General features: G+C 39.4%; 1 protein-coding gene across 5 annotated transcripts in view; it reads right to left on the bottom strand.

Moving 5' to 3' along the window:
- Positions 1-14,088, bottom strand: part of CFAP95 (cilia and flagella associated protein 95) — a 127,918-nt gene that overhangs the window by 36,289 nt on the left and 77,541 nt on the right. For all 5 annotated transcript variants that reach the window (XM_070045742.1, XM_060300859.2, XM_060300858.2 and 2 more), the window contains one exon: positions 13,642-13,701. In XM_070045742.1, the coding sequence (XP_069901843.1) occupies positions 13,642-13,701 (60 nt within the window). The remainder of the gene's footprint in view (positions 1-13,641; positions 13,702-14,088) is intronic.

Consider the following 14,088-nt stretch of genomic DNA (forward strand, 5'->3'; position numbering starts at 1 on the left):
GATGGTCCCACCTAAAAATCTGCATCTAAGTTAGTAACTCAAAGAAGCAGAGAATTAATTTGGAATTAATCCGATTACTGGCAGCAGTAGAAGCAGCATCCATTATTTAGAATGAGTACAGCCACAGAGGGCCACGAATTCTACTTGACTCTGTGTGGTACTAGGGAAGGGGGATCTTACAGCCACTCTGGGAAATTCTGTCTCATTCTCGACAAGCAACCATCATTAAAAAAAAAAAATCTCATATTGAGCTAAAATGGATATCCCTGTCATTTCCTCCTTCTATTTACTAAGGAAGCCATGAAGACCAAATCCGACAGTTCTTCCACAACTGCTGAATGCCAGGACTATTTTTCAGAAAACAACATTGAAGAAGCCAGTGGGAAAGAGGTGGGGAGGAAAGATGAAGTGGAGGATAATTTGAATCTGCTTTTACTCCTGATCCAAGCCAAGCCCTGACTTAGTTCCCTAGCAGTTTAGAAGCAGTATTCCCCTCCCATCAAGAACACAGAGCTCTGAACCCAGAGATTCTAGTCTCTGCTTTACAACCAAGTGGTCATGGGGCCTTGAGCAAGTAATTTAAACCCTGTGCATCTTAATTTCCCTTATTAGTATCCAATCTATATATATTTATAGAAGGGATGGATTAATTAATGAGGAGTTGGAGTCCTTTATTGCCTCTGTGCTTTGATTTACTCATCTATACAATTAATAAAATACTTACCCAAATGACCTTGTAATGAATGTTAGGAGGAAAGGGATAGTGGACAATGCGTGTGAAAGTACTTTGAAGGATATGGAGCACTCTATCCGCTTAAGCATGAAAGACAGCGTACTATAGTGGTTAAGAGCAACACAGCCTCTGCAGTCAGACAGACCAGACATGAATTTAAAGCCCAGCTCTGGTGCTTACTAGGTAAGGAACTTTTGGAAAGTTACTTTACCTCTCTGAACCCCTTTGTAATGGAGATAGGTGCAGCCTCCATTTCAAAGAATGAGAATTAAATGAAATAAGGTACGAAAGCCCTTAGCTCAGTGCCAGACACATAGTATGTGCTCATTAACACTAGAAGAAAAAAACAATACTGCAATGATATTAAGTAACAGTAGAAGAACATGACTTACTTTGCATTTTAATTGGATTATCCAAGCTGCTGGATGGAGAATGGTTTGAAACGGACAAGACTGGAGGCAGAGGAACTAGTTAAGATATTTATATTAGCAGCTGGGTCTGGGTCAGTGACCTCTCTTATGCTCCAGTCTCAAATATCCACTTGCTATCTGACATTTGCTCTTCTTCCCATCTTCACTGCCTCAATGAATGGCCCCATTAACCCCCAGTTGCCTAAGCCAGAAGCCTGGTATTCTACCTCGAGTCTTCTTTACCCTCATAACTAACCAATCATCCAGTAAATGTCTATTCCTCTCTTTTAATACATCTAAAATCTGAACCTTTTTTCCCTCCACACTACCATCACTAAAGCTCAGGCACTTATTATGTCTTGCCTTGATTAGTTCAACAGTCTTCTGACTGTAGTCTCAGGTGCCTACTAATCTGTTGTCTGCTTTATGAACACAAATCTGATCATTCCTACACCACACTTGAAAACCTTTCACTCCTGCCTGCAAGATAAAGTCCAAATTCCTTAACATAGCTTTCAGGCCCTGCTTGCTTTGTCCCCAGCATCCCTCTCCAACTTTAGCTGTCATCAGTGCAAACATGTACTCTGTGAACCAGGTATGCCCATCATAGGTCCCACTCCTCCCTGCCTTTATATGGCCTATATCCTCTGCCCGGGGTGTCCTTCTCTCCTGTTGGTCTGGCTAACTCCAACTCCTATTTCATGATTCAACTCAGGTATCACTATGTTTACCCTAGCATGTTGTAGGGTATAAGTTGGCTTATTTGACCCCTATTCCAACCTCCCTTCTCCCTTGTCTTTCTCTAATTAGAAGACTCTTGTAGCCAAGGGTGGCCATCTCACAATCTATCCAATAGATGTAAAATGAAGATCCTGAAGAGGGTTTTCTTTATCTCTTTGTTTTCCCACGTCTTCCTTTCTAGAACAGATTGCTGTTGGGAGACACAGTAACCATCTTGAGAGTATGGGGATGAAAGCTACCTAGCAAAGCTGGTAGAGAAGAAAGACAAAAAGACCTTGTATCCTTGATGACATTGTTTAGGTGCCACATCAGTCTTGAACTCCCTTATATTTCATGCTAGATGAACAAATTCCTTAATTATTCAAGTTGCTACTAGTTAGGTTTTCTGTTACTTTCAGTCAAGTATATTCCTTACTAATACATGAGTATTGACTGGTTAATTTTCTGTTTCATATATGAGATAATGAGCTACTTCAGGAATGGGGGTGTCTTTTGTCTCTATACTCCTAATACATAATAGGCACTCATTAAATGTTTATGTTGAAAGAATAAACTCAGATATGTGGCACAAATATAATTTCTTCAGGCCTAATAACTTTTGGAAGCCATTTGAAAACAATATATTGTTCTTACATGTTAGGGTAATAATTTAACTATGTAAGTAGCAAATATGGGACCAAATTAAATATGGATAGCAGCAAAGATTTCTGTAATTCTGGAAAGTTCTTATTCCTGTGAAACCACCTCTGTGGCTCAAAGATGCATAACATAGTACTATCCACTGGGACCCACTAAAGACTTATTTTAAGTAATTATAAATAATGATAAATTTATGACAATCACATAAACTTCCAATATTATAAAGAGTAATACTAGTAATAGAGGCTCATCATTAATGGCCATGGGATAAAAGGAAATGGGATTAAATATAAATTACACAACATTGACATTTTGAACACCTTTACCACTCATTTGTTTTATTAGCTCATCAGTTTCAAAAGTTTGAACTGCTTGCATGCCTGATGGATTAGCAATGACAAAACTATACCAATAGGCCAAATAACGGTAGAAGTAGCCATGTAATCATGGTAGTTAGAGACTTGAAGTTTGTTTTAATTACCTATTGCTGTGGCTTAAATGTTCCTGACTTAAAATAACAACCATGTTATTACCTCTGATTATTATGTAAGATGATGGGCTCAGCTGGGTGGTTTTTCTGCTCCATGTGATGTCAGTTAGAGCTACAGTCATCCAGGTATTTGACTAGACTGTAATATCCAAGATAGTTCACTCACATGGCTGGCAGCTGGTTTTGTCTGTTGTCTGGGAGCTCAGTTGGAGCTGTCAAATACAGTGTCTTAGTTCTCCACCATGTGGCTTGGGTTACTTATAGCATGTTAGCTAGAGTCCAAGAATCAGAAAGCAACAACTACCAGTCCCTTTAAGGTCTGCACTCAGAAGTCTGAGGACGTCAGTTCTGCTACCTTCTATTGATCAAAGCCAGTCATAAGGCCAGCTCAGAATAACGTCTGCCTCTTCAATGGAGCTGTAGCATGCATGTACAGAGAGGGAAGGAACTGTTGGCGGCCACCTCGGGAGACAAGTGACCACACTTTCACCAGTACTTCCTTCAAGAGTTTGGTGCTCAAGGCTAAATGTAGCAATTATCAGCTCTGGGTTTACAAAGGAAAGTGATATTCAGAGTCTTAGTTGATCTATCATTCAGAGAAGCAGCTTAGTAGAGTAGCTAAGACCATGAACTTTGAGGTATGACTGTCTCAGTTAAAATCCTGGCTCATTATTACTTACCAGCTGTGAGAGTCTGAACATGTTACTTGACTTCTCTGTACCTTTTTTCCCCCCTCCATAGAATGTAGATGATGATGGAACCAACTCACAGAGTTTTTATAAGGAGTAAATAAGTCAGCACATGTAAAACTCTTATAATGGTGCCTGGCACATAATAAACACCATGTAAGTATTTGCTATTATTAGTATTACTCAAGTTATAAGTTATTCAAGCTTGATGACGAGAAAAAAAAAGGGGAAATACCAGCTCACATAAAAAGAATATAATCGGAACTCTTTTTCCACACCTCTGCTTAGCTTCATTTACAGATAGATGCTCCACTAGCAGCAAGACGCCCTCTGTAACTTGTCACCTGGAGCACTAGAGGGCACCTTGCTCAAAACTCTGATTACTATCCTAGAGTGCTTTCTGATTGGCCTGGCCTGGGTCATATGCCCAACACTTGGGTTTGTGGGGAGGTGGGAGTGGAGAACAGAATCAGCCCATTTATCATACAGACTAACTGGACTGCACTGAATGGGAGAGAGAATGTTATCCGAAAGAAGAAAGCTGGACACACAGAAATAAAAGGTCCTACAACAAATAAGAAGGGGAATCAACAAAAAGATACATGCACCCATATGTTCATAGCAGCACTATTCATAATAGCCAAGACATGGAGACAACCTAAATATCCATCGACAGATGAATGGATAAAAAAGATGTGGTATCTATACACAATGGAATATTAGCCATAAAAATGAATGAAATAACACCATTTGCAGCAACATGGATGGACACAGAGATTATCATACTAAGTGAAGTAAATCAGAAAGAGAAAGACAAATACTATATGATATCACTTATATGCGGAATCTAAAATGTGACACAAATGAACTTATCTACAAAACAGAAACAGACTCACAGACATAGAGAACAGATTTGTGGTTTGCCAAGGAGGAGGGATGGATTGGGAGTTTGGGTTTAGCAGATGCAAACTATTATATATAGAATGGATTAAAAAACAAGGTCCTACTGTATAGCACAGGGAACTATACTCAATATTCTGTGATAAACCATAATGGAAAAGAATATGCAAAAGAATATACATAAGTGTATATATATATACCCATATATGTGTATGATATATATATATCTGAATCACTTTGCTGTACAACAGAAATTAACACAACATTGTAAATCAACTATACTTCAATAAAATAATTTTTTTTTAAAAAGAAAGGGTATCAAGAATTGAATTCAAAGGACTTCCCTGGTGGCGCAGTGGTTAAGAATCCCCCTGACAATTCAGGGGACACGGGTTCAATCCCTGGTCCAGGAAGATCCCACATGCCACGGAGCAACTAAGCCCCTGTGCCACAACTACTGAGCCTGCATTCCAGCGCTCACACACCACAACTACTGAGCCCACGCACCTAGAGCCCGTGCTCCACAACAAGGGAAGCCACCGCAATGAGAAGCCCCCGCACCACTGCGAAGAGTAGCCCCCACTCGCCACAACTAGAGGAAGCCCGCGCACAGCAACGAAGACCCAACACAGCCAAAAATAAATAAATTTAAAAAAAAATAGAATTGAATTCAGGTCTGTCTCATTCTCATTCCATAGTCTTTTCACCACACCATTCTCCTGTCCACATTTTCTTTGTTGTTATCCTCATCACCATCACCATAGGGCAATTTCTAAACTCTTTTTCTTATGGACAAATGTCCAACAACTGGGTGGTATTTTACCAAGAGACAAGCCACAACACAAGCGCCTGAGTAGAAAAGAAAGTAAATGCCTTGCACTTTGAGAAAAAACAAACAACAACAAAAAAAACCTCCTGCTATTCATATTCAGTCCCTTTCCTCTGAAGAGGGCTAAAGGTTTTGTAAATGTTAAATGCTCCAGTGAGAGGAGTAAATTGAGAGAGTTTAAACTGTGGCCTAAGCTTGCTACTGCTGCTGTGAGGCAATCACTCTACACACATATCGATAAGTGCTCTCTGCCAACAATGAAAACTTAACCTTCTGAACTACTTTTTTTTTTTTTTTTTTTTTTTTTTTTGCGGTACGTGGGCCTCTCACTGTTGTGGCCTCTCCTGTTGCGGAGCACAGGCTCCGGATGCGCAGGCTCAGTGGCCATGGCTTACGGGCCCAGACGCTCCGCGGCATGTGGGATCTTCCCGGACCGGGGCACGAACCCGCGTCCCCTGCATTCGCAGACGGACTCTCAACCACTGCGTCACCAGGGAAGCCCCTCACCTACTTTTTGGCCGCATTTAACTTTTCCATTTATGTGACTACAGATGCCTTTCTTCTTTAGAACCATAAAATTTTAGAGCAGGAAAGGACTTTACAGATTAATTGGTTCAATCCTCTCATTTTCCAGATGGAAACAACTGGAGCCCAGAGAGGGTTATTAGCCAGCACAAAGTCACATAGCAGGTTTAGTATAGGTCCCAAAGTAGAATCCAGGTCTCCTATTTTCCTACACCCTTTCTTAAAAACCACACTATGTCCAAAAAGCTACCCAGTGATCTAAAACACTACTAACTTCTTTCTTCTCCCGTCATGTGGATTACATAAATGTTTGGATGATTCTGGAAACTAGACATTTATCATAAAATTTCAACAATAAACACTAATCACTACCACCAGACGGCAATGAAATTTAGCAAAAATGACAGGACACATTAGTTAGAGCTGACCTTATGAGAGGTCTACCTTGCTTCTTCTCTATCCTCTAGTAGGTGGTCAGTACTTCTGGGCTGACCTCAAACTGACCCAGGAGCCCATGGACCTGCTTCTCACCCAGCAAATATTCTATGCCAGAATTGGCTTTTTCCCGTAAAAAAAAAAAAAGAACTTCTCCTGTGAACCATTATCCCAGGACCACATACAGTTATATATGTATATTTAAATAAGGGTTTCTGAGAAATATGATCTTAAAATTATATTTATACTATATCTCTTTCAAAATTGGATTTGCTTTATATAGTTTTTGTTCTGTTGTTCTATCATTTTGCTTTCTGGTTTTTTGTTTGTTAAATGGTCACAGACACAGTCGAGATATTATATGCGGAAAACCTTACTTCTTAGAATAAATCAGCTACAACTGTCTGGTTCTACAGACGAATCATGTGATTTTGTATTAGATAATCAGACATCGAGGAGGCTTCTGATAATTAGTGAGTGAGTTTTCCATGCCTCATAAAGAGTACTTCCAAATTAAGTGAACGTTCCTTGAGGATTCTTGAGAACAAGGTAGGAGGGCAAAGACAGACTCTTAAATTAACTTACATCTTCGTGTTCCCATCCACTTTTCCTATGTGCCTTAAAGGCAATGTGCCTCACTACTTTTCTACAACTTTAAAGTCTCTATCCATGTCGTAAAAGTAATGTGTGTTAGAGACCCCTAAACATGCAGCTGTATCCATTTGAGACCATAAGAGCACTGTTAATGTCTAAGAGGTCTTTGAGCCTCCTTGATTTCACCCCTTCCATCACTGGCCAACGCCAATTTCTTGGTAACTCACTGATGCGATCGACTGTGAAGAGAAGCAATAACTCTAGTTCTGGATGAGCTCAATCTAGCCTCAAAGCATACTGATCTCATTTTTAAAGTGTAAGTCATCAATATCACTTTTGGTCTCAACCTGACTGTTCCATATATTGGATCTGTTTAAAATTTATCTCCATCTGTGACATATGTGGAAGGAATTATCCACCAAGCCCTTTTCTCTAGTTTAGGTGAGAAGTGAAAAGTCCAGTGGTGTCAAACATTCTAGTTGTTCTGATTTTCAGTATGTTCCACTGAGATGTTTGCTGCCAATTTAAGGAAGAACAGTGTTGCGTCTCCATCACATTGGTTCAAAATAAAGTAGGTGGGCTATTGCTTGAGTTGTGAGAAAAGAAACAGACTGTCAAATGCCATCACTACATAATGGATGTTATCTAAAATTAAGATAAATGCATCTGATTAATGTCTCCTTAATAACAAAGCTATACCTATATTCTGATTTTTTCCACTGAGGTAACCTGAAGTTTAAATTTACATTATGATTACAGCTTTTCTTTTATAAGTTGAAGCACATTATTTTGGTCCATTGAGCAAACTCATTTTTATTCATTGCCTTTTAAAGTTGACATTTAACTCCTACAGCTGTACAGTTGGCAAGAAGCAAAAGAATATTTAATATTCAAGACAGCAGATTCTGAAACACCACATTGGGCTTCCCTGGTGGCGCAGTGGTTAAGAATCCACCTGCTAATGCAGGGGACACGGGTTCGAGCCCTGGTCCTGGAAAATCCCATATGCCACAGAGCAACTAAGCCCATGCACCACAAATACTGAGCCCGTGCACCTAGAGCCCGTGCTCCGCAAAAGAGAGAAGCCACCACAATGAGAAGCCTGCACACCGCAATGAAGAGTAGCCCCCGCTCACTGCAACTAGAGAAAGCCCGCGTGCAGCAATGAAGACCCAACGTAGCCAAAAATAAATAAAATAAATTTATTTTTAAAAAAATAAATAAGAAATAAAACACCACAGCATTCTATGGTATGGAACATCCTATAATCAGTGTACATTAACTGAAAGAAAGAATTATATATGGAATTAGTGGAGGATGGTTGATGGTGCTAATGTATTTATTTCCTTGCTAATACTTGTGAATCAAGTAAAACAAACAAGTAACTCTAGCATTTCAAACTAATAAGGGCTGATTTTCTAAAAGACCATGTCATTTAATGTATTTACCAGAATAGAATTGAGAGCAACTTTGGCTCTTCAGGCCTTAAAGTCCTAAATCAAGTAAAATAGGAATTAGTCATACCCCTTTTCCATTATAATTTGCTGTTCAACATCAGAAATAACTAACTGGTTCATTCAAGAAATTAATTATATCTGCTGCAGGTCAGGCTCTCTGTTAAGACTGTGGGAGAGTTGCGACTTCAGAGCACTGAATTCAGAAAGAAAGACAAATAAGAATATAAGTAACAGCAAGCTAAATGAATAGTGTAAGGATAAAAGAAGTACATGGTGCTATGAACACCCACAAGGGACCTACCAGATAGGCTGGCAGTAGGAAGGGAAGGTCCTCTGGAGGAGGTGACATTTCAGATGAAACTGAATGACTTCAGGGTTAAGATTGAATGTACACATCGATTCTTGCTTTCTCAAAAAGCTCCACTAAAATCAAAGATACTCAAAAAAATAAAAATAAACCCACAAGAACAAGGAGAACATCCTCTGGAGGAGGTGACATTTCAGATGAGACTGAACAACTTCAGGGTTAAGATTGAATGTACACATCAAATCTTGCTTCCTCAAAAAGCTCCACTAAAATCAAAGTTACTCAAAAAAGTAAAAATAAACTCACAAGAACAAGGAGAACAGCAAAGGGACAAGAGAAATAAATTTTGGAACCTCAAGAGATGGACGAGTGGTCTCTGACTTAGCAGAAAGCTGAATAAATCCTAAATCAGCAAAGGAGGATTGGGGGAGAGCTGTTTGAGAAGCATATGAGCTCTGGGCTCCTCCTCCACATCCTACTGCTGGATAACGGCCCCTCCCCTACTCCAGCAGGAAACTAGAAATTTATTCACTAGGAAGGGTGAAAGAGAAAGTTCTTGACCAACAACACAGTTCGGTGACCATACACGACGAAGGATTACTATTGATGTCCTAGCCAACTGCCCTACTCACTTCAAGAACACAGGCACCAGCCCTTCGCCATTCAGATGGGCAATTTGGGGAACTTCCTCTGGGGAATGTGACTAGTCCGTGAGGAAAGACTAAAAATACTGATACCAGGGCTTCTACAAAAAAAAATGGCCCACCTAGATTCCTCCAGTGAAGCTCCAAATCAACAAGCTTCACACACAGGTTCTGACCCTCATCTCTTAATCATGCACAGAGAACCAAGAATTAATTACCAAACATCTGAGGAAAGCTTCTAGTATGGAAGGTAGAGACCAAGCAAACAAATAAAAGGCAAATTAATAAAAAGTATCTTGGAGGAAATAGATACGATGCATGAAGAAAAAAATTAAGGAAAACAAACTATTAACATCCCCACACAGATAAGATAGTTCAGTTATGAAACAAACAACAAAAAAGGATTCTATAAAAACAGAAGGATTCAGAAAACAAAAAGAGAACTCAATAGTAGGGTTGAAGACACAGAGAGTAAAGTAGACAATAAAGATAAATATAAAATAGAGAGAAGATGAGGAAATTAGAGAACCAGGCCAGGCAAACCAACATCCACATAAAGGATTTCCAAAAAGTGACAACAGAGAAAATGGAGGGTATAAATCATCAATGAAATAAATCAAGAATATTTTCCTGAGGGCTTCCCTGGTGGCGCAGTGGTTGAGTCCGCCTGCCGATGCAGGGGACACGGGTTCGTGCCCCGGTCCGGGAAGATCCCACGTGCCGTGGAGCGGCTAGGCCCATGAGCCATGGCCACTGAGCCTGCACGTCCAGAGCCTGTGCTCTGCAACAGGAGAGGCCACAACAGTGAGAGGCCCGCGTACCGCAAAAAAAAAAAAAAAAAAAGAATATTTTCCTGAACTGATAGATATGTGTTTCTAGATGAAAAGGGTTTGCCAAGTGTCTAGCCCAGCTGATCTACATAGCATTTACCATGTATGTACATATTACTATTTTAACTGTTTTACATGTATTAACTTGCTTAATTGTCACAACAACGCTAGCTTTATAATTATCATCCCCATTTTACAGATGAAGAAAAATGAGGTACAAAATTGTTAGGCAATTAGCCCAAGTTCACACAGCTAGTAAGTGGCAGGGCCAGGATTTGAAAGCAGGTAATGGAGCCCTAAAGCCCACTACACAATACTACCATGCAGGAGGGAGTACCATTGTGAAATTTTAGAATACACTATAGACAGTTCTATTTGATTTTTTAAAAGCAGGAGTATGTACTATTTTGATAGTGCATGCAGAGCCCAGCCCTTGACTAAGAACCTGAGGGAAATCCCATGCAGACTACTGTTCCTATCTCCAAACACAACTTCCTTCTGTCCAATACTGTATCCTACAAATTCCAGTTACATCAGAAGCTCTAAATTCCTATTCCCGCCTCCCAGCTCAACAATAACACTGCTCTACTCATGGGCTCACCCCACTGCGCTGCAGCCAGGAAAAGTGACTTCAGTGCATAAGTGATGCTCACATCTCATCTTCAGGAGCACAGAACCACACTGGTTGCTATCCAACCCTTGACAACAGTTGCCTAATATGTTTTGCTCAGTCCTGTAGCTATTTGTGGCAGGATAGTAAGTCTGAAACCAGTCCTCATATGCCTGAAGATATCTTTATTTGACTCTCACATTTAAATAATTCTGGGTTCAAAATTCTTTTCCTTCAATATTTTAATATTATGCTCTTGCATCCAGTGTTGCTGTTGGGAAGTTAATGTCAACCTGATTTTTATTATTTTGCCTTATTTTGTAACTGTCTTTATTTCTCTAAGTAATAAAGCTTTAAATTTCGGTTCCATTGGTTTTAAATTCCTGTTACATTTGTTCCATCAGGTCTACTTCATCTGGTATAGGTTGCCTATATCTTTTCATTCTTCATGATGCTTTTGTTCTTTACATGTGTCATGATATTTTTTTAAGACCTGGAATTCATCTGTATTATTACTAAGACGATCAGTTGCCTCTGCTTTTTTTTTTTTTTTTTTTAATGTGTGCCTCTGCTTTTGATGACTACATAAGTGGTCCACTGAAAAGGGAGGCTTAGCTGGTGTCTTCAGTGTATGCATAGGAGATATGAGTTGAGTGCCTCTACTGCACTTCTCTGGGCTTAACTGCACTTATTTTCCCTGGCATTTCTTTCTTCTCAAGATATACTGTCTAGTAACTCTATATCCGAGATTGCTTTCCCTAATTGGAGTTGGGGAAGACAACTCAGGGTCCTCCTGGCTATCTGTACTGGCATTATAGATCTCAATGCTGAGGTCAGAGCTGCAGGGAGGTAGGTTGCTGGCATCAAAATTTCTATTGTGTAAAGCCCTGGGTGTCTCATTTTCTGTCCTGGGCTGAAAACAGCAGTCAAAATCAATGCAGAAAAATCCAACTTGGAGCATATAATCCAAGTTTGAAAATGCAATAGATAAGCCTTTTTCAGCTCCTATCCAAGCCTGGCCCACTGAGATTACAGCTCTCACCCTGGGTTGGCCCAAGTCTCCATGTAGAGACCTCAACCCTGCCTTCTCTCTTCTCCTGTCATCCCATCCCTCAGCAATCTTCTGCTCTAGCCCATCATTTTCTAAAGATTTTCTCAGAGTTTTGATATAGCTGTCAAAGTCTGCCTCTGGATTCATTCTGTCTACCCATGTCTTTATTGGAATTTCTAGATTTCAGTGCAAGAAATGGAGCCAGTAGGATGTTTTTAGTTCATCACCTTGTTAGAAGCCAGAAGCCCACCTCCTCAACGATCATTCTGGGACTACTCCCTGTGGATCCTCCAGCCTACTTAGAGATGCTACAGCAGGCTGTAGGGGACACAGACCAGGCCAGCCTTGCAGGAGTAATGAAGATTAGAACCCACAGTTTAAAACACCTGGCCAAAATTATAACAGATGACTAAGAAATGGGGTGGGGCATTATTATTTAGGGTACTCTCCACCCCCACCCTAGGCAGACTCTGCAGAACAGGTTAGCTCTAATGCCAGATAGCTCTCAAAGGAAGCAAAAACATCTAAATTTCCACTGATGATATGTACTCATATCTTCATAATACACAATCCAACACTTAGAATTTTTTCATGCTTGTAAGTACCTATATTTCATCACTTATCTATTTATCATTACAGAAATTATGAAAGTTTGTCTTCTTTAGAAAGATGAGTGGAAATTTCTTTTCTGTAGTAACAAGTCATGCTGCCCCCAAAAGAAATTTATGTATCAGTAAAGAATAGTAGTTTCTTGCTATACACTCAATTCTCATTATTCACAGTAATATTCTATAAAGGCACTGTGAATTATCAAATCCTGAACCCCTTCCTAGCTCTGTAGGAAATACAGAGCTAGGTTCCTTCAAGCCTCTGGTCACAACATTTTCATCAACCAATCAATACATACCTTGGTTTTATGTGTGTTTCTGTTTGAGACATTTTATTCATTATATAGTTGCCTCATTAATGTTGAATATGACCGACCATACTGTAACTCATGCCTGAATGAAGCTTATCTAACACACCCATTTTCTTCATAAGGCACATCACAGCCTTCTTGCCCTTGTAAACACTAGATAGCACTTTAGCACTACACTTGGAAGCCATTTCAAACAGCAAAATCACCAACAAAAAACACAAAAAAATGCAAAAAAAATACATGACCATGCAAAGGACACTTGCATACAGTATGAGAGTTGGACCAAGAAGGCAGAGTCTTGCCTTGTTCCACCTCAGCTGAGAATGTGTGCATTGGGTGGCTCAAATTTTTTGCCACTTTATGTATATCCATTAATGACTGCAACAGCACCCTTAGTATTGATTTGGGGGTTACAAATAAATTTTAGCAAGTAAGAGAATTTGTAAATATAGAATCTACAAATAATGGGTATTGACTACCATATTATTATTATTGCTTGCATATTGATGGGAAAAAACTTTTGTTAAAGGAAAGAAGTCTAATGCTGATTTTTTTGTACACACACACACACACACATATCACTGTTTATAATTGTTTTTAAATGATAATCTATTTTTCTTCTAACAGGTTTGTTGGTATTAATAAGTTGGAAAAAAATAAACACAATTTTTTTAAAAGAAGGAAAGAAGTCTGTAAGATGGCACATAAAGGGCACTTTGTTGACCTTGGTTCACCCCTCACTCCTTCACCCCTGCAAACAAACCTCCTGAACCATTAAGAAACATTTTGTGCAATCTGCAGCAGTTTAGGGACTACAAACATTTTGAACATTTTGTACCAATCTGATGGGTGTCTAGGAAAGAGAGCTCCAAAACCTGTGGCAGGCAATCCAGTGTCCCTGGAAACAAGATAACAATTTTTAGAAAACATGTCAATTTGATATTTATAAACTTTCAGAGCTATATAAAACTAATTTGGGAGCTGAATTTTTATTATAATTTTTTAAAGGATTTCCATGTTTGCAACTTTAATGCACTTTGCAAAATAAAATGTCCCAGCAAGTAAATGGAAAGAAATTTCAGCATTTTGTCCAATAACTACAATACAAGATGAAGTCTATGTCACACATTTCCATGGAAAGGCGCTATGCCAGGCTGCAGGACTACAGATGTGACTAAGAAACAGTTCCTACCCTCAAGGAACAATCTCAGAGGAAACACTTTCATATAAATAACTTGAATGTAAGTCCAACTGCTATGTAGAACATAAAATGCTCAGAGAGCCA

This window comes from Globicephala melas, chromosome 6 (assembly GCF_963455315.2).
Source record: "Globicephala melas chromosome 6, mGloMel1.2, whole genome shotgun sequence".
Classification (NCBI taxonomy): Eukaryota; Metazoa; Chordata; class Mammalia; order Artiodactyla; family Delphinidae; genus Globicephala; species Globicephala melas.